The 20,889-nt window shown below is 37.4% G+C and overlaps 1 protein-coding gene across 4 annotated transcripts in view; it reads left to right on the forward strand.

Annotated features, from left to right (window-relative positions):
- Mapk6 (mitogen-activated protein kinase 6) overlaps window positions 1-20,889 on the forward strand; it is a 57,182-nt gene that overhangs the window by 29,057 nt on the left and 7,236 nt on the right. For 3 of the 4 annotated variants that reach the window (XM_076850793.1, XM_076850791.1, XM_076850792.1), the window contains exons 5-6: window positions 849-1,050; window positions 2,574-4,925. The exons of the other annotated variant lie outside the window; for it this stretch is intronic. In XM_076850793.1, coding sequence (XP_076706908.1) covers window positions 849-1,050; window positions 2,574-3,675 — 1,304 coding nt within the window. In that variant the 3' untranslated portion in view covers window positions 3,676-4,925. Of the gene's footprint in view, window positions 1-848; window positions 1,051-2,573; window positions 4,926-20,889 lie in introns of those variants that run through there. 4 annotated transcript variants of the gene reach the window in all.

Here is a 20,889-nt window from a genome sequence, read left to right on the forward strand (position 1 = left end):
GTATGAATTTGTATTGAGCTAGATGTGATATTGCATCTAGTTTTCATCACTATTATATGGCTGCTAGAGGAGAGAAAGAAGATGGTAGAAATGATCCAGGGTTGAAGATGAATGATAATACACAATAGTGTGTGGGTGGTATAGGGACAGCCTGAAGCTAGGTAAAGACATAGGAAGGCCTGACAGACTAGTTAATAGGAAGAATTTGGTGTATGGTTAGTCCCTCCAGAATTCTAAAATGATAAAGTGTAATGTGTGAACTGTGCTAGAGTGTGATTAAGGTAAACAGCAGCAGCTAAGTTAGTGAAGGAAGGGGAAGGGAGAAAGGCTTTTATTAAGATCAGACACTATGCCTTAAATTTTTATACTTGATGAAATTAGAGTTTAGTAAGTTTAAGTAGCTTATCTAGCACTACACAGCTAGTAATTCAGTTAAGCTAGTGAGTTGAAGAGCTGTGGGAATAAGACCTAGGTATTAGGTTAAACCATATTAAATTGCTGTTATTTGACCATTTGACAAAAACAGCAATTTCATAGAGTATTAGTGTGTGGCCATAATAAGATCAGAGTACATTTCAAATATTTACCATGTTGATGGAAGAAATGGCCTTTCTTTTTAATCAGTCAGGTAATTTTATTTCTCTGACAAATATTAACTTACCTTTAGTTGTATAGTCTATTCTTTTCCCTTTATCAGTTGGCAGACCTCTTAAGTACAGTTAAGATGTTTTGTTCCTATTGTGTAGTAAGAAGTGGTAAAATAGTCATTCAACTAGTCATTTTTATTGAATGAGACCAACATTTTCAGTTTTTCTACAGATAAAATTTCTACTCTTCTTACACTGCAGCACTGGATTTCCTGGAACAAATTTTGACATTTAGCCCCATGGATCGATTGACAGCAGAGGAAGCACTCTCTCATCCTTATATGAGTATATATTCTTTTCCAATGGATGAGCCAATTTCAAGCCATCCTTTTCACATTGAAGATGAAGTTGATGATATTTTGCTTATGGATGAAACTCACAGTCACATTTATAACTGGGAAAGGTAAATTGATTTTTAAGTAGAAAAACAGTGAACCAAAGTATTTAAATTATATATGATAAGACAATGAAAAAGTTAAGATTTTTAGTAATGGCACTTTTGGGTTTCTTGCTCAACTTACTAATATCTTTAAATAGCCTTTAGGTAATTTAAATATTTAATATTTATTGGCTAGGAAATAGATAATGAAGGCTGTTTTGAATGTCTTTATAATTTGCATTCCTTAAAGTCTTTTAAATGTGAAATCTGGAAATCTGAACCATAAACTCACAGATTTTAAAATCTTTTGATTTTTTTCCGCTGGGGATGGAACCCAGAGCCTTGCCTAATGGTTGCACTTCGCCATTAAACATATACCTCCATCCCAAGACTGGTATGATGTATCAGTAAGAGAATATCACATTGTGTAACATATGTAGATTTCTTTTTAATTCAGGTTGTTGGTCTCCAGTAAACCTTCACTTCTAGTCTGTCTTAATTACCAGAATGAAAATTTGTAAGGTACCTGAGATTAGATATCTTCATTTTGTGGCCATAAAATATTCGTTTGAAACATGTGGAATTAAACTATAGATAGGCCAGCCACCTAGATAAATGTATCTGCAGTTGTATGGATAAAAGAATAGGTAAAAAGGGAGAAATGAGACGAACGTTATTACCCAGTATACATGTCTGATTACACTACTGGTATGACTGCACCATATACAGCCAGAGGAATGAGAAGCTGTGCTCTACTTGTATACATTGTGTCAAAATGCATTCTACTTTCATGTATAACTAATTAGAACAACTTTAAAAATTTTAAAAAGAGGAGTAATGATATTTGGTCTTATTTAAGAGTAGAACCTCAATTCTTCATGGAAATTAAAAGATCCCATTGTAGTTATCAAATATCATCTCCTAGTATTTTGTGAGGTAATAGATCTTACCTGTACACCCCCGCCCTTTTTTTGTACTGAACCCAGTGGCGCTTAATTACTGAGCCACATCCCCAGCCCTTTTTTTTTTTTTTTGAGATAGTTTTTCTACAGATAAAAATTTCTACTCTTCTTACCACTAAGTTGCTGAGGCCAGCCTTGAACTCGGAATCCTCCTGCCTAAGCCTCCCAAGCTGTTGGGATTATGGGCATGTACCACTATGCCTGGTTTACCTATCTTGTTATTTGACCATTTGACAAAAACTGGGTATGGTGGCACACGCCTATAATCCCAACTGCTCAGGAAACTGAGGCAGGAGGATTGTAGTTTTAAATCTAGCCTCAGCAACTTAGCAAGGCTATAAGCCTTGTAAGACCCTGTCTCAAAATAAAAAATAAAAAGGGCTGTGGCTGTGGCTCAGTGGTTAAATGCCCTTGAGTTAAATTTTGTGGTGCCAAAAAGAAAGATTATTGTAAGTTCTAGTGAGGCAGAGAAGGCTCACGACTGTTATCACCTTGTAGACCTAGCATAGTGCTTTCACATAAGAGACACTCAGTGAATTTGAAAATGATATCATACATGGAATAACCCCAGTGTATTATTTTCAGGTACCATGATTGTCAGTTTTCAGAGCATGATTGGCCTATACATAACAACTTCGATATTGATGAAGTTCAGCTTGACCCACGAGCTCTGTCTGATGTCACTGATGAAGAAGAAGTACAGGTTGATCCTCGAAAATATTTGGATGGAGATCGAGAAAAGTATCTGGAGGATCCTGCTTTTGATACCAGTTACTCCACTGAGCCTTGTTGGCAGTACCCAGATCATCATGAAAACAAATATTGTGATCTAGAGTGCAGCCATACTTGTAACTACAAAACAAGGTCATCATCATATTTAGATAATTTAGTTTGGAGAGAGAGTGAAGTTAATCATTATTATGAACCCAAACTTATTATAGATCTTTCCAATTGGAAAGAACAAAGCAAAGAAAAATCTGATAAGAAGGGCAAGTCAAAATGTGAAAGGAATGGATTGGTTAAAGCCCAGATAGCGCTAGAGGAAGCATCACAGCAACTGGCTGAAAAAGAAAGGGAAAAGAATCAGGGATTTGATTTTGATTCCTTTATTGCAGGAACTATTCAACTTAGTTCACAACATGAGCCTACTGATGTTGTTGATAAATTAAATGACTTGAATAGCTCAGTGTCCCAACTAGAGTTGAAAAGTTTGATATCAAAGTCAGTAAGCCGAGAAAAACAGGAAAAAGGAATGGCAAATTTGGCTCAATTAGAAGCCTTGTACCAATCTTCTTGGGATAGCCAGTTTGTGAGTGGTAGGGAGGAATGTTTTCTCATCAATCAGTTTTGTTGTGAGGTCAGGAAGGATGAACAGGTTGAGAAGGAAAACACTTATACCAGTTACTTGGACAAGTTCTTTAGCAGGAAAGAAGATACTGAAATGCTAGAAACTGAGCCAGTAGAGGATGGGAAACTTGGGGAGAGAGGAAATGAGGAAGGATTTCTGAACAACAGTGGGGAGTTCCTTTTTAACAAGCAGCTTGAATCCATAGGCATCCCACAGTTTCATAGTCCAGTGGGGTCACCACTTAAGTCAATCCAGGCCACGTTAACACCTTCTGCTATGAAATCTTCCCCTCAAATTCCTCATAAAACATACAGCAGCATTCTGAAACATCTGAACTAAAACACTCAGCAGACATTTCTTTTTGTATTCTTCATGAAATGTGTTTGTCTTTTTTTTTATTACTAGTGTTTAAGTCATTTTTTACTTGAATCAGATGGTGTCATTTAGTAAGGATTTTTATTAGTTCTTGGTTTTTAAAATCCAGAATTTTTTTCTACATGAGATAGTTTTCATTTTAACTGGCATGTCATTTGCACACAAAAAAGAATAGAGCAAAATAATGCAATGCAGGAGGAGACAAAAGAAATGCACTAAGACAAGTAAAAAACATTCTCTCATAGAACAATGATCTGTTTTACAGGAAACAAAAATCTTGCCTTGAAATTTACACAGTGAGACTGTACATAATTGCATGAAAATATCTATTTTTTTCCTAAAACATTTTTCATTCATTAGTATTTTCCAGTTTTTCATACTGTACACATTTCTTAAAACACATGATACCAGCAGCAACTGAAAATGAATGCCGAATTTGGTACACATGTGTTATCTACCTCAAGGTAACAAAAGTATGTGGCAAAACATATACCACCCATAGTGCTTCACAATATGCACTTCTATTTAGCCAGCGTTTATTGTAGTAAACTATTAAGACTCATTGTTTATAAATGTTCTGGTATTCATTCTTTATAGTGAAGTGTTAATACATCACATCTTATTTATTTTAGCAAATCAGTATATTTTCTGTATTTAATTATAAAATTAACTTAGTTTTAAAACTTTATTTGCAACTACACTTTTTCCATTTGGCACTATGGTTTGTTGCCTACCTAGCTGAATATATAATATCAGCTTATCCTAAGGCTGTCCACGTACTTAATTTACTTAAGTGTTCATTTTAAGTAAAGTACTCACTGTGTATAGGAATTTGTATTTTGGAGGTGCTTGATCTATCTACAAAGAAAAATTAGGAATTACTTTATTATAAAATGCTCCTAGAAGTCTTAATTGTGTTTATTTTTTAAAAATACTGTAATGTTAGACTTGTGTGCATGGAAGTAATTAAGGTACATCATTATTGTAGTTTTAAAGTTGTACATGATAAGACATTTTTTGTTTTTACTGTATGTTTTTACCGAATGATCTATTCCCCATCCCAAGGCAAGCATGAATAAAATTAGGTTAAATGTAGCATGTGGCATCGCAGTCTCTTAGAATTTGTTTCATCTATTTTATTTTACTGAATACTGTCTGTATCTTTGGCTATCCTGTTTGAAGAAAAAGGACAAATAAAACATGGCCAGCAAAAATGGCTCCTGTTTCACTCTTTAGGTGATGAAAATTATCTGTTAGATGGAAAATTACTACCAGACTTCAGTTCCATTCCTTAGTATCTTGAATTGTGGCTTTAAATTATTAGTCTAAAGGCTGAAAAGTAAAGTCATTTTTGTCTTCACACAAAAATCTTACATTAACTTCACACATTAAGATGAAATAAAGCTTTATATATTTGAACATTTATATGGAATAGGTGTGGAAGGTGTGAACTATGTAGAGAAACCTGTAAATATATTTGGTGTACAGATACATTTTTATCTTCCTGTTTTTAATTCCTGAATATATAGCCAGAATTGGGATTGCTGTGCCATATGATAGCTCTTATTTTGAGAAGCTGCTATATTTTTTTCCCATAGTGACTGCAACAGTTTACAATACCACCAACAAAGGGTTTCAATTTTTTCATATCCTTGCCAACTTTTTTTCTTTTGGTACTGGGGATTGAACCCAGGAGTACTTTACCACTGAACCAAGTCCCTATCTCTTTTATTAATTTTGAGGCAGGGTTTTGCTAAGTTGCCAAGGTTGGCCTCAAACTTGTGGTCTTCCTGCCTCAGCCTCCTAAGCCACTGGGATTACAGGTGTGTGCCACTGCACCCAGCCTTTTTGGAGGGACATGGGCGGGTGGAGGGGGTAATGACTGTCATAAAGGATATGGGATGCTCTCGGATTTTTGATTTGCATTTCCATAATGATTAAATATACATATTCTTGTATGCTTTTTGGCTATCTGTCATCTCTGGAGAAATGTCTTTTCAAGTTCTTTGCTTATTTTTAAGTGGTATAGTTTAGCTGTAGGAGTTCTTCATTCAAGGTATTAACCTCTTATGAGGTATTGTGGTTTGCAAATATTTGCTCCCATTTGTAGACCACCTTTTCATTTTGTTTCACTTTGTTTTCTTTGCTGCACAGAAGCTAAATTTGATGCAGTGTCACATTTTTGCTTTTGTTGCCTGTGCTTTTGGTGTCATATCCAAGAAATCACTGCCAAATTCAGTGTGGTGAAACTTTCTATGTTGTATAATTTTAGGTTTAGATTTTTGTTTTGAGTTGATTTTTGTATACAATGCAAAGTTAAGGTCCAACTTCATTCTTCTGCATGTGGATATCCAACATTTATTGAAGATATCCTTTCTCCATTATGTAACCTTGGCATCTTTGTTGGCAATTATTTGACCATGATAGAGTTTATTTCTGTTTTTTTTTTTCTTCTTCTAATCTATTCTTTTTTTTGAAGAGAGGAGAGAGAGAGAGAGAATTTTTTTAATATTTATTTTTCAGTTTCGGTGGACACAACATCTTTATATTTTATTTTATGTGGTGCTGAGGATTGAACCCAGTGCCCTGTGCATGCCAGGCGAGCACGTTACCGCTTGAGCCATATCCCCAGCCCCTTCTTCTCTGTTCTTATACAGTGTCCTGCTTTATGCCTTGTCAGAGTTTTTGATAGCCACCTGGCTCTCTTGGCTACTATTTGCATGGAATAACTTTCCATCCTTTTCACCTTCAGCCTATGCATGTCCTTGTATTTAAAATTATTCCCTTTAGATAGCATATAGATTTTTTAAAGTTTATTTAGCCACTTTGTCATTTAATTAGGAATTTTAATCCATTTATATTTAAAGTAGTTATCGATAGGGAAAGACTTACTATTGTTATGTTGTTTTCTACGTCTAATAGTTATTTTGTCCACTTTTACTCTTGCCACCTTACTTTGTGTTTGATTTTTCTTTTCTTTCTTTTTTTTTTTTTTTTTTCGGTGATGTGCTTTCATTCCCTTTTCATTTTGTTTTGGGCATCTTTTATAGATTATTCTCTTTGTGCTTACCATGGGAATTACATAAAGCATTGTGGTCATATTTCTTGCACTTTAGGAGTCTTGTTAACAAGAAGTTGGGGACTAATCTGACATGATGAAGATTTGGGCTTACTTTTTCTTCTGTTAGGTGCAGGCTCTCTGCTTTAATTCCTAGGTCCTTGGTCCACTTTGAGTTGAGTTTTGTGCATGGTGAGAGATAGGGGCTTAATTCATTTCGTTGCATATGGATTTCCAGTTTTCTCAAAAAAGCAGCATTTGTTGGAGGAGGGTATCCTTTCTCCAATATATATTTTTGGCACCTCTGTCTAATGAGCTAACTGTATTTATGTGGGTTTGTCTTTGCATCCTCTGTTTTGTGCCATTGGTCTACAAGTCTATTTTGGTGCCAATACCATGCCGTTTTTGTTACTATTGCTTTGTAGTATAGTTTAAGGTCTGGTATTGTGATGCCACCTGCTTCACTCTTCTTGTTAAGGATTGCTTTAGCTATTCTGGGTCTCTTATTTTTCCAGATGAATTCCATGACTGCTTTTTCTTTTTCTATTAGGAATGTCATTGGGATTTTGATTGGAATTACATTGAATCTGTATAATGCTTTTGGTAGTATGGTCATTTTGACAATATTAATTCTGCGTATCTAAGAACAAGGGAGATCTTTCCATCTTCTAAGGTCTTCTTCAATTTCTTTCTTTAGCATTCTGTAATTTTCATTGTAGAGTTCTTTCACCTCTTTTCATTGATTTCCAAGTTTTTTTTTTTTTTTTTTTTGGGTTATTGAAAATGGGGTAATTTTCCTAGCTTCTCTTGCAGAGGGTTTGTCATTGATGTACAGAAATGCCTTTGATTTGTGGGTGTTGATTTTTTATATCCTGCTACTTGCCAAATTCATTTATTAGTTCTAGAAGTTTTCTGGTGGAATTTTTTGCATCTTCTACGTATAGAATAATATCGTCGGCAAATAGTGATAATTAAGTTCTTTTTCCTATTTGTACCCATTTAATTTCTTCCGTCTAATTGCTCTGCCCAGAGTTTCAAGAACTATGTTTAATCAAAGTATTTTCAAAGTGAAACTCAAGATATATCACCTTTGCTTCTAGGTTAAAAAGCTAGTTGATAGTATTGTTCCTTACAAAATTGTTTTATTTAAAAGTACTATTTTTAAATCAGATTCTGTGGTATTACATAGACTATATTTGACTAGTGGATGTCATCAAGCAGACTGGACTGCTCTTTATCAGCCCTTTTGGTTCCCATTTACTTTTCAAAATCCAAGAGAGGTTCTATCCTAAATTGGTCTACCATGTACACAATATTAGTTTCAACTGTAGTTTTACCCTATGCCTGTACAGTTAGGGTTGCTTATTCAGGTTTAGCATCTGCGTAGACGAAAAAGAGTGCTGAACTCTAGGGAGATCTGAGTTTTAGACTTAAGTTTTATCACTCACCTGTTGTCTCTTGATCTCATTAAATCCTCAACTCCTCCACTTCCTGTTACTGGGGTTTGAACCCAGAGATGCTACATACCTTTTTAAGACAGGATCTGACTACATCCTAGCCCTTTTTAAGACAGGATCTCACCAAGTAGCCAAGGCTGGCCTTGCATTTGCAATCCTACTCCCTAGGTCTCCTGAATCTCTGGGGATTATAGGCAAGGTCCATCTTATCTGACTTAAATTTCTTTTAATTAGAAAGTACATACTACTTGAACCTGATAATCCAGTCTTCCTGGAACAGCATTTAATAGGACAGTTTGTGTTGAATACTAACCCATTACAAGAGCACAAAGATTAGTCCTTGCCAGGGTGTGCTTCTTAACAGATTTTATTCCTTTAATATCTATATTAGACTGGCCACAGTGAAGGGCCTTTTAAACATTGAGAATGAAGTTTTTCACCCTGTGAATAAAGGAACCTGGAAGTCAATGCTTTTTTTTTTTTTGGCAGTGCTGGGGGTGGAACCCAGGGTTTCATGCATGCAGGGCAAGCACTCTGCTACTGAGCCACACCCCTGTCCCTTTTAGTTTTCATTTTGAGATGGGGTATGAGTTGCTGAGGCTGACATCAAATTTGCAGTCCTCTCCTCAAATACCTTTGCTGCTGGGATTGCAGGTATGTACCATGGCACCCAACTCACATGGGACACGTCTATCCTGTCTCTGGTAGATGGGGGTCCTTCTCTAACTGGGTGCTGTGAATCACCTATTTTTTGGAAAATTGACACATTTCAAACTTTGATTCCATAAAACTTTGCTCTAGGAGCTCCATTCTGCTTTGGTTATTTTAAAGGATAACCTCCCATAAATGTTACTAAGCCCTTTCCTCATTTCCTTAGAGCATAAAAAGCCTGCATCTAACCTGTTTGGAAACCTCAATGCATGAAATATCATTTTTTTTAACCCTAAAAACAAAAGTTGTATTTATTGCACCCTTACCTACTGATCAAGGAAAAAAGAGAGCCAGAGTATTGAAACCATAGTGATGTTTACCTTTGACCTTGAGAGCTTGTGTGAAAGTTCTAGTAGGGGAGCACAGCTGCTTTTATACCCTTAACCAGAGAATCAGGAATGTTGTCCTCCACCCAAGCCTGCAGTTCAGGTGGGATGCAGGTAGAGTAGTGAAGGAGGAAAGGGACACCCATGTGGCCAGCCAGATCAGTCAACCCAGTTGATCAGTAGGTGACAGATGTTAACAGCTAGATGGCCCTTACATCTGGTTGTTTGCTTTTGAAAGAGCAGTGTGAACTCACCAAGCTCTTTCCTCATAGGACCTGGGGCAGTCTCCTGAAATATTCCAAGAGATGGATTTTTGTGTGCTCTTCCTACATTTTGTGTTTAACAAATATCTTGAAGGGAGGGGTTATTGATCATTCTCTTTAGAGCACTGTCTTGGTTACAATGCAGAGATCTAATAATAAGATTCCATTACCTTTGCAGGTTCTTTTGGACACCTTAGTCGAGTGCAGTGGTAGTGTTGCAACTGTAGCTAAGCAGAACATTTCCCTTTTGTTACAATGTGTCAGCACCTGTGAAGCCTTGCTGTGGCTGCCAGTGGGCAAGTGTGGTGCTAGTGCCTGGTCTGAAACACTGCTCCTGGTCTCCTGGTTCAAACTCCATTCCAAGCTTATTTCTTCATACCAGATTTAAACCATAGACTTGGATTCATGTCTGTACATTTAGACTTTGTTTCCACCTGTGCTTACCACTCCCACCCACTCCTGGCTTGAACCTCTGATGTGACTTCAGCTGCCAGCTGAGACATTGAATTTTGTATTGTTGCATAGTGCTTAAGCACTATGGGAATCAGATCTCATCAGCTTTAAACTGCATGTTGTTATGTATCAACATTATATATATTATTTAACTTCTTGGCTTTCTTTATTTGTAAAATAGGCTAGTGACACCTAATTCATGGGGTTGATGTAAGAATTAAATGAGACTACGAACATGGCCTTTTAACATGGTGTTTGGTTCCTAATAAGTAGTTATGGCCTTTTTTCCTGTTTGATAAATTATTGTTCATTCCTGCCAAATTGAACTGAAGCACTGGACTCTGACCTTGACTTACTTTTAGTATTGAATTCCTCTATCTAAACGTCTGACCTGGATCTACAAGTGGCTTTGTGCTCTAGCCATCCTACTCATCAGCAATCTCCAACTTTTGGTTGCAGTATCTGGACCTTTATCACCAGCTCAGACCCTTATTTGAATGAATTCAGTGTAGGGAATACTCAGATCCCTAAAAGACTAGACTGAGTTCATATTCACTTTTTGGGTTTGCCATAAGTAGCCTACATTGACACCCTGCCCAAATAAGCATCTTCACTTCAGCCAAAAACCCCACGGTCATTTTTTTGAAAACTCACATCCCACCCATCAATGAATTCTGTGGCAGTATCCAAAATCTGACGTTCATAGCTGCCACATGATTCCCACCTACAGGACTATCTACTGCAGTAGCCTCCTAACTAGTCTCCTTGCTATGACCTTGACCATCTACAGTTTATTCTTAATATAGTAGCCAGATTGGACATTTTAAATCCTAAAACAGACCATGTCACCCCTCTAGTTACTCAAAATTTGAATGACTTTTTCCCTTAGTAAATGCCATAGTCTTAATTGAGGCTTAACAAGGTATTTCTCTGCCACTCTTTGTCAATCTGTCTCTCACAGCTCCAAATCACAGTGGCTCATGGTTGCTTCCACCTTAAGGTGTTTACCAGTTGTCACTGCCTAGAAAGTTCTTAGCTCAGAGAGTTCTTCATTCTTTCAAAAGTCTCTGTTCAAACATCACCTTATCACAGCAGTGCCATACCAGTGCATGTAAGATAGCACATATCCCAGCACCCTTATGCTTCTGCCCTGCTTGATTTTTCTTTCTAGCATATAACCACTGAAATGTTATGTCCTTCATAAATTCTTTCTCCCTCTACTTAAAAGTATAAACTCATTACTGCAGTTTCTGGACCTTTCTCACCAGCCAGGACCCAACACCTAATATAGGGCTTGGTATTTATTGGTTGAATGAAGGCGTGAAGGGGACCATGACCATTGTCTTCCAGATTCTGCATTGATGGTACTCTGGTGCAAGGACACCAATAGTTCTGAGGTTTGCTTACTTTGGGGATAAGTCATTCAACTTTATAATTTGCAGCGGGGAATCTGTAACCTTGGGATGACTCTGCAGAACCAGTAAGCTCTTCAGTTGCTGTTCTAAGAGCAGTTAAAAATTCTCGGAAAACATAAGTCTGGTCTGGCCAGTTTATTATCCTTAATTGCATTTTCAAATGTGGGTGCAGCTCGGGTTAGCAATTGTATTGCTCCTGAGTCAGCTGCTTGACTGTTTCCCTGTTCTTGTCAGAATGACTGTACCTGTTAGGATTGCACAACATGTTCTTGACCCAGTTAAGATCTTGCAATGCTGTTTGTTTTTCACTGTCTCTGCACTATCCTTGTTAATCGTAACCCTGGCAAATGAGCCAGGCCTGGATTATATGTCTAGTTAAGGATCACTGGTGACCACCTATGCTAGCCTTAGCAAAAAGGAGCCATTTCTCAGTATGCAAGAGTGACTCATGGATCATGGATCCCAAAAACAAGAGTCACAGGAAGGACCAGAACTAGGCTTCGGGTCTCTGCTCCTCTGCTTTGTTCATTCACGGTCAACTGGGATTTCTGATCCAAAAAGCTGGCAGAAGACAGGGCTCATTGCTCCAACTTCAGTCATTACAACTCTATATAGAATTCTTCTGTCTGTCCATCCCTGTGTTTCCTTCTCCCAGTTCAAAGTTTCTCTGAAAAGAAATCACATTGGCCCACCCCAAGTTTAGTTAGCTGGTTGCCAAGTGGCAGGGTTATGTTAAAAAAGCAGCATTAATGGGCATTAAACCTTGTTGATGTGAAGTGGAAGGCAGACATTTTTAGCTAGCTGTCCACCAAATGGACCTGTAACATGGTAATAAGCTATCTCTTATCTATTGGTCAGCTTTCAGACATACTCTTTAGATTACAGTTGCTCAAACTGGGCACACTGGGGCCCCAGGCATTGATGCTACTAGTTTATCTCTTGGCTGGCCTTGCACATGATGATCCTCCTACCTTAGCCTCCTGAGTTGCTGGGCTTATAGGCATGTGTGATCATGTCTGGCTTAAAAAAGAATTGTTTTTAAAAAGTGAGATAATGTTGAAATAAATTTTCTCATATATAATAATGTAACCCTAAAAAACTTAACCTGAGTTATTGGTTAGCTACCTTCATGCACCACAAGAAAAAAAAAAAAGGAATTCTAAGACTTATAACAAGAAATTAGAATGTTAATATTGTATCATTTGGATTCATAGATATCATATGAGTTATCTTGTACATAATAATCAGTTATTCAAATTGAGGGTTCACAAGTTATACATCAAAAACTTGAAGTTGTGATGTCTCAAAGAGGGACATACAAAGACACTCGTGATTTCCAGGTCTATGATTTGGAGTCTCATTCTCGCATGGCGTTCTAAGTGGTGTTTATTGTTTAGAGTCTGTCTCCATGTGTACCAAATGTGTCTAGGGCTTTCCTCAACTGACCAGCGGCTGAATACTAAGACATCAGGATGTTCTTTTATTTTTCACTTTAAAAAGCAAGTTATAAGCTTATTGTTGAAAGCTAGAAGATGCAGGTAAGAAAATGAGGAAAATAACTATTATCCCATCACATGGGTATAATTACTCTTAATCACTGTTAGTATTTTGGGCTTTTCCATCCAATCCATGCTTATTACTTTATTTTTCTATTTGGTAAAAAGTAAAAATTCAAAGGTACCTGAAATAATAATTTCCTCTTTTCCTCTCTACACTCTCTCTTCCCTCCAAATATCCTACTCTTCACAGGTAACCACTTTGAGGGCTTATTGTATATTTATCCAGAATTTTCCACACATATACAAATATATGCACTGAATTTTTAAAAATTGGAATATTATATGTACTGTCCTGCAACTTTTCTTCTCACATTTCAAGCATCTTTCCATATTAATGGTAATTGAGATATGCTGTTTTTAATGCCTCCCCAGTGTGCAGTTTTGAAGATAGATTGTCACTTATGTAACTGATTTCCTAGGAATGGATATATGTTTACTATTATAAATGCCACTATAATAAATATTCTTCCTGTGCTTTTTGATGCATTTCTGAGGATACACTTCTAGAAGAAATTCTGGGACAAAGTCTGCTTCCACTGAACATTTTGATAGATCCTCCCAGAACTGCCTTATATCCTGTCTATATCAAAGTAGCAGATCGATTATTTTCAAAATCTGGAATTTCTGAGCTGAACTGTGCCATATCCACTGGAATTGCTGTTTAGCATTCCCCAAATTGCCTTCTAAGTGGCTGCACTGTTTTGCTTATTTTTCCCCTTTCTGGACTGCATGGCATATTATTGGGGAGTTCATCATTTTCTTTTTTTTTTTTAAAGGACACCCACTAAATATGCCACACAGATTGCAAAAATCCTCTGTGACTTTGTATGTTTATAATAAATTATAATTGAAATGAAAAATTTACATATAAATTTTATAATGTCTTCATATGTATTTCAACATATAACTCCATATTTTAAAAGGATACAGAGAAATGTTCTTAAGCATATTAACAGGGTTGTGCAACTATCACCAGAATTGCAGAACACCTTCGTGTCCCTTAAGAGAGACCCTGTCCCTATTAGCAGTCATTCCTCAATCTGTATCCCTCCAATCTTCCTGCAACCACTAGTGTGCTTTCTCTAGATTTGCCTGTTACATATCCAATAATGTGTTCATAAATAATGTGGTCTTTTGTGAATGGCAGCTTTCATTTACCTTATTGTTTCACTGATACAGTAGCATGTATCAACACTTCATTGCCTTTTTTTCCTGAATAATATTTTATTGTATGGATGTATCAATTTGTTTATCCATCACTTGGTAGACAGTTGTATGGTTTTTACTTTTGGCTATTATGAATGATGCTGCTTATATGTTAATATTCAATTTTAAAATTAAAAAAAAAATTTTGTTGTAGGTGGACACAATACCTTTATTTTATTTTAATATTTATTTTTTAGCTTTTAGGTGGACACAATATCTTTATTTTACATTTATGTCATGCTGAGAATCGAACCCAGTGCCTCAGGCATGCCAGGCGAGCACTCTCCACTGAGCCCAAGACCCAGCCCATATTAATATACGGCTTTTGTTTAGAAGTATGTTTTTGGTTCTCTTGGGTATTTATCTAGGAGAATTATTAGGTCACATGATAATTTTTTGAGATGTTAGACTCTTTTACACAAAGACTGTACAAATTTTCCTCCCAACTATTGGTGTATGAAAGTTCCAATTTCTCCATATCCTTTGCAAAATTGGTATTGCTGTCCTCTGAACTATAGCCATACCAGTGGATGTGAAGTGATATTTAATTGTAGTTTTGATTTCTACTTTTAAGATGACTAATGATGTTGAGAAATTTTGTGCTTATTGATCATTTGTATATAGTTTTTAGAGAACCGTTTCTCCAGAACCTTTTCTAATTGCATTAAATTGTAAGAACACCTTACATATTCTAGATACAAATTCCTTATCAGATATATGATTTGCAAATATGTTATCCCATTCTATGGGTTGTCTTTTTTTTTTTTTTTTTTTTTTAGTTGTAGATGGACACAATACCCCCATTCCGTCTATTAATTTTTTGTGGTGCTGAGGAGCGAACCCAGTGCCTCACACATGCTAGGCAAGTGGCTACCACTCAGCCACAACCCCAGCCCCTGGGTTGTCTTTTCATAGGATAAATTGGGGAATATTTTTTCCCTCTTCTAGTTTTAGAACACTTTGTGAAGGATTGTTATCAATTTTTTGAATGTTTCATAGACTTCACCAATGAAATCATCTGGGCCTGGCTTTGTGGGAAGTTTTAAAATTATTGTTAGATTTATTTTTGTATGTGATGTTAAAATGGGTCTCTAATGTTTTTCTAAATAAATGGCAGTTGTCCTAATGCCATTTGCTGAATAATCTACCTGTTCCTATTGATTTTGAATGAACAAGTTTTGGAGATCATTTTTGGATCTTGACTACAACTTTACTCCTATAAGTTACAAAGCAAATTTCATTTATTAGTGGTTATAATGCTGGAGTCTTGAGAAATTCTTTGTCCCATTATAATGTGGGACATCAGGAAAACAGAAGGTGCCAGGATATGGATCATAACTTCCCTGCCATCACAGTCGATGTGTTGGTGTGGTTGGAACTGCATACTTGGACCACTAATACCCCAGAGGCGTGTCTAGTAGGCTGGGAACACATACCTTGGACATCTGCCCATCCACACACAGGTTCAAGCCAGGCCAGAGGTCACCACCCAAGTCTGCTGGCATGGATTCCTGCCTCAGGTGACTCTCTGGACTTTGGAGTCTGCTTGCTCTGTTGGGCCTCGCATGTTCCCTGTACCCCACCCTACCTTTGCCTTGCTGTTCTTCTCAGACTTTGGACTTGGCATCTTAACACACATCACAGTGGCCACACCTCCCTCCACCCTTGGGAGCAGTGTCTGGGACTTCAGATCTGGACACTTTTCTCCCTCTAGCATGTGCCTTTGCTTATCATCTGTAGAACTTGCCCTGACCCTCACTGCCATGATCATCCTACAACTGCTCATGATTTAGTCTGAATACATTTTGCTGGACCATGATGTCCGGGAAATATGACCCTCTGTTTGTCCCTGTGACATTCTGTCTCCTGATTCTATTGTGCATAGTAGATGCATATGAAGTCATGGGAGTAAATGAGAGCAGGAGGGCATGGTGAGAAGGGACCAGAACCTAATCCTGTAGAACAGCAACATTCAGAGTCGAGAGACAGGAGGCACACAGCCAGCAATGGAGGCTGAGAAAAAGTGATGTCAAGGGTAGGCAGAAAATGAAGAGGACAGAGTGACTCAAGTCAAGAGATAAGAATTCTTCAAGCTGGGCATGGTGGTACATGCCTGTAATCCCAGCAGTTCCAGAGGCTGAGGCAGGAGGATCAAAAGTTTAAACTCAGCCTCAGCAACTTAGTAAGATGCTGTCTCAAAATAAAAAATTAAAAAATGCTGGAAATATGGCTCAGTGGTTAAGTACCTCCAGGTTCAATCCCTGGTACCGCCCCACACACACACACACACACACAAATCTTCAGCATGGAGGGAGGTGGTAGCAGGTAACAGTATCAAATGGGACTAAGAGAATTCATACTTTATGCTGATTGAAAAGCACCTAATGGATTTGGCCACCTAAAGATCATTGACTACCACATTTATATTCACGATCAAGTAACTGTTGAAAGCCCCTCAAGGGCTCTCCAGTACCCTCCAGATAAAGTATCCTTCACACCAGTACCATCTTTTAACACTTCCACTCACCCAGGCTCCAACAAAACAGCTATTGCAAGGATAGACGACACATTCTCTCTTGTCCCTGTGCCGTTCCCTCTCCTACACCCCTTTCCTCCTTTCAGACTCCCTCTGTCTTTTAGGTGCTCAAGTATCATCCTCCAGGAAGCGTTCAGGCTGGGTTGGATGGCTCTCTTCTTTCTCTTCCCAACTGTGCTGGTATAGGTAAGGTTCTCTTGTCCACCTTCCTCTCCCAAACCTCTGGTCAGGGCCTGCCCCATTGATCTCTCATGAATGTAATGAAGCAATTCTTGGTAGTGGAGGTCGGGGTGCATCCTGCTTCTGACCAGGTAAGTAGACACTGGCAAGCCAAACTGGCCATAGGCCACAGGCTTTGGTTTTGTTTAAGCTGTAGGCTAGGTTTGCAAAGAGACTTGGGCCAGGAATGCAATTCCAGGTCATTAGGTTAAAAAAATCTCCAGTGCCATGAGGTCAGTGGCTTTCCACAGCAGCACATCTGTCTCCCCACACATCATGGCCTCTGCATCCTTCCCCTACTCCCTCACATTACATCCCTTCCCTCCTGCATGCACCTATCTTTTACAAGTGTCTGAACCTGGTAACTCATACTTGCTTCTGCATTTATTAATTCCCTTTGGATCATCCCTTGCCTTCAGGTCTTCTTATCTCAGTGCTTACACTGTGAAAAGGTCATTGTGAGTTTGCTGTTCTGGCTGGATGGCTAACTCTCCAAGGGCAAGGAACATCCTTGCCATTGCCCAGCCTAAGCCTTGCTACTCGCTTGTCAACTGGTTTCAGGGAAAATCAACTTTTATATTTTTGATTGAATCTAGGAGGCAGGCATTAGGATGCCAAAATCTTCAGACCATTCTGACATGGTTCTTAGGCATGGTGACAGAATTACCTATGCAAGATTTTTCCTTCACAACACTAAAAATCGGGACTCAAAGCTCATCTGCCACCTTGAGGCCAGGCGCCCCCTTGTGGAAAAAGACCCTCTCTTCAGAAAGGTCAAACACGACTCAGAAACCACACACTGCCCCTTGCAAAAAATTCTTCCTAGGGCTGGGGTTGTGGCTCAGTGGTAGAGCGCTTGCCTAGCATGTGTGAGGCACTGGGTTTGATCCCTGGCACCACATAAAAATAAACAAATAAAATAAAGGTATTGTGTCCATCTACAACTAAAAAAAATATATTAAAAAAATTCTTCCTGGGATTAGAAAGTAGCTTAACTGCTTTTTAAAACGTAATAATGTATATTACTTCACTTTTGATAATAAAACCGTAACTACTCATAAAGTTCAGTAAGTTGTAATAAAGAACAACACAATAACAAGCTCCAAACCCAAACCAAATCCTACCTTCCAAGAGAGCTAGTGGGGATATTTTAATGTCATTTATTCACCTAAACCTTTTTCTATGAAAATAAAGGAAAGATGTAAAGAATAGGAGTATATACATAACACAGAAAGTAAAATACAAATGTAACAGTTGAGGTCCCTCCTCCAGGCGAGCCCTTGTCCTAGAAAGTCTTCTGACTTATTGAGCCTGCAATCATCCTGGCTCACCCTCAGCGCTTCCAGCTTTCCCAGCCCATGGCTTTCGTTTTCTTTAATGCCTAGCACCTTTCACCTACTGCACAAATTTCTTATTATGTTTATTATGTGTCTGTCCCTTACCTCATGAATGTAAGAACCAAGAAGATGGATCTTTGTTAGTTCTGTATCCCAAATGTCCACAACCATTCCCAGCACACACTAGGTGTTAAATAATGATTTGTAGAAGGATGATTTAACATTGAATATTATGAGTCTTCCATTTTTCATTAAAAAATTTATAAACATGGGCTGGGGCTGTAGATCAGTGGCAGAGCACTTGCCAAGCATTGTGAGGCACTGGGTTCCATAGAATAAAGGTATGCTATCCACCTACAACTACGAAAAACTATTTTCAAATAATGTGCAAATGTGTAATAACTGGAAAGTATATAATAGTCCATTCTTTGCCTCTATCATGATTCATTTGACCTTTTCCCTATTATAGATTGTTTAGATTGATAGTTTTTCATCATGATAAACAATATTTTGACTTTTTTTTGTATGTGTGTAGGGCCAGGCTTTGAACCCAGGGTCTTGTTCATGCTAGGCAAGCATTCTACCAACTGAGCTATATTCCCAGCCCCTAACTTCTCTTTATTTTTTATTATTTTCTTAGAATAAATTTCTAAAAGCTTAATTCTGGGTCACATAGTATTAACATTTAAAGTTTTTCTGATGGCCAATATAAAATTCATTTCTATAAAAATTATGCCACATTACAATGTATCACCCAAGTATACTGATATTGAATATATTCTTTTATCTTTTCAATCTTGGCTAATATTCAGGCCAAAAAAAATTACACCTCAAATTAAATTTACATGTCTCTAATTTTTATTATTTATTTATTTTTTAGAGAGAGAGAATTTTATTTATTTATTTATTTATTTAGTTTTCAGTGGACACAATATTCTTGTTTGTATGTGGTGCTGAGGATCGAACCCGGGCCTCACGCATGCCAGGCGAGCGCGCTACTGCTTGAGCCACATCCCCAGCCCTGTCTCTGATTTTTCAAGTTAAAAACATTTTCATGAATATTGGCCATTTGATTTTTGCTTAAATAACATGCCAATTTATATATTTGCCCATTTATAAAAGTAGAGATTTGTTTTCTTTTTGAACCACACGAGTGTAAAAGTGGTCCACTTAATGCTTTGACTATAGCCCCTGCTGCTCTGCCACTGCAACTTATTTTTGTTTTATTTATTTATTTATTCTTATTTGTTATATATAATAGCAGAATGTACTTCAGTTCATAGAACACAAAAGAACACAATTTTTCATGTCTCTTGTTGTACACAAGTAAAATCACACCATTCGTGTATTCATACATGTACTTGAGGTAATGATGTCTATTACATTTCACCATCTTTCCTACCCCCATATCCCCTCCTTTACCCTCCTTCCCCTTTGCCCTACTAAAGTTCCTCCATTCCTCCCATGTTCCCCCCCCACACACTTCCCCATTATGGACCAGCATCCTCATATCAGAAAACATCTGGCATTTGTTTTTTTGGGATTGGCTTACTTCACTTAACATGATATTCTCCAGCAGCTCCATCCATTTACCTGCAAATGTCATGATTTTATTCTCTTTTAATGCTGAGTAATATTTCTTTGTGTATATATATACCACAATTTCTTTATCCATTCATCTATTGAAGAGTATCTATGTTGATTCCACAATTTAGCTACTGTGAATTGTGCTAATATAAACATTGATGTGGCCGTGTCACTGTAGTATGCTGTTTTTAAGTCTTTTGGGTAGAGTCCAAGGAGAGGGATAGCTGGGTCAAATGGTGGTTCCATTCCCAGCTTTTTTTTTTCCCAAGGAATCTCCACACTACTTTCCAGATTGGTTGCAGTAGTTTTGATTTGAATTTCTCTAATTGCTAGAGATGTTGAACATTTTTTCATATATTTGTTGATTGATTGTATACCATCCTCTGAGAATTGTCTGTTCAGTTCCTTGGCCCATTTATTGATTAGGGTATTTGTTTTTTTTGTGTGTGTGTGTTAAGATTTTTGAGTTCTTTATATATCCTAGAGACTAGTGCTCTGACATGTGTGTGGTAAAAATTTGCTCCCATTCTATAGGCTGTCTATTCACCTCACTGATTATTTCTTTTGTGAGAAGAAGCTTTTTAATTTGATTCCATTTCATTTATTGGTTCTTGATTTTATTTCTTTTTAAATTAATTTATTTTAATTAGGTATATATGACAGCAGAAATCATGTTGATTCATTGCACACAATTGTACAACTTCACATTTCTATGGTTGTACACAATATAGTATCATACCATATGTGCAGTCATACATGTAACTATGGTAATGATGACTATTTTATTCCACCTTCTTTCCTGGCCCCATGCACCCTCACTCCCCTGCCTCTCCTTTGCCCAATAAAAGTTCCTCCATTTTTTCCATGCCTCCCCCTCCCCGTTATGGATCAGCATCTACTTATCAGAGAGAACATTCAGCATTTGGTTTTTTGGAATTGGCTTACTTCACTTAGTATGATATTCTCCCATTCCCTCCATTTACCTTCAAATACCATACTTTTATTCTTTTAATGCTGAGTAATATTCCATTGTGTATATATATATATATAT

Source organism: Callospermophilus lateralis, chromosome 3, assembly GCF_048772815.1.
Source record: "Callospermophilus lateralis isolate mCalLat2 chromosome 3, mCalLat2.hap1, whole genome shotgun sequence".
Taxonomy (NCBI): Eukaryota; Metazoa; Chordata; class Mammalia; order Rodentia; family Sciuridae; genus Callospermophilus; species Callospermophilus lateralis.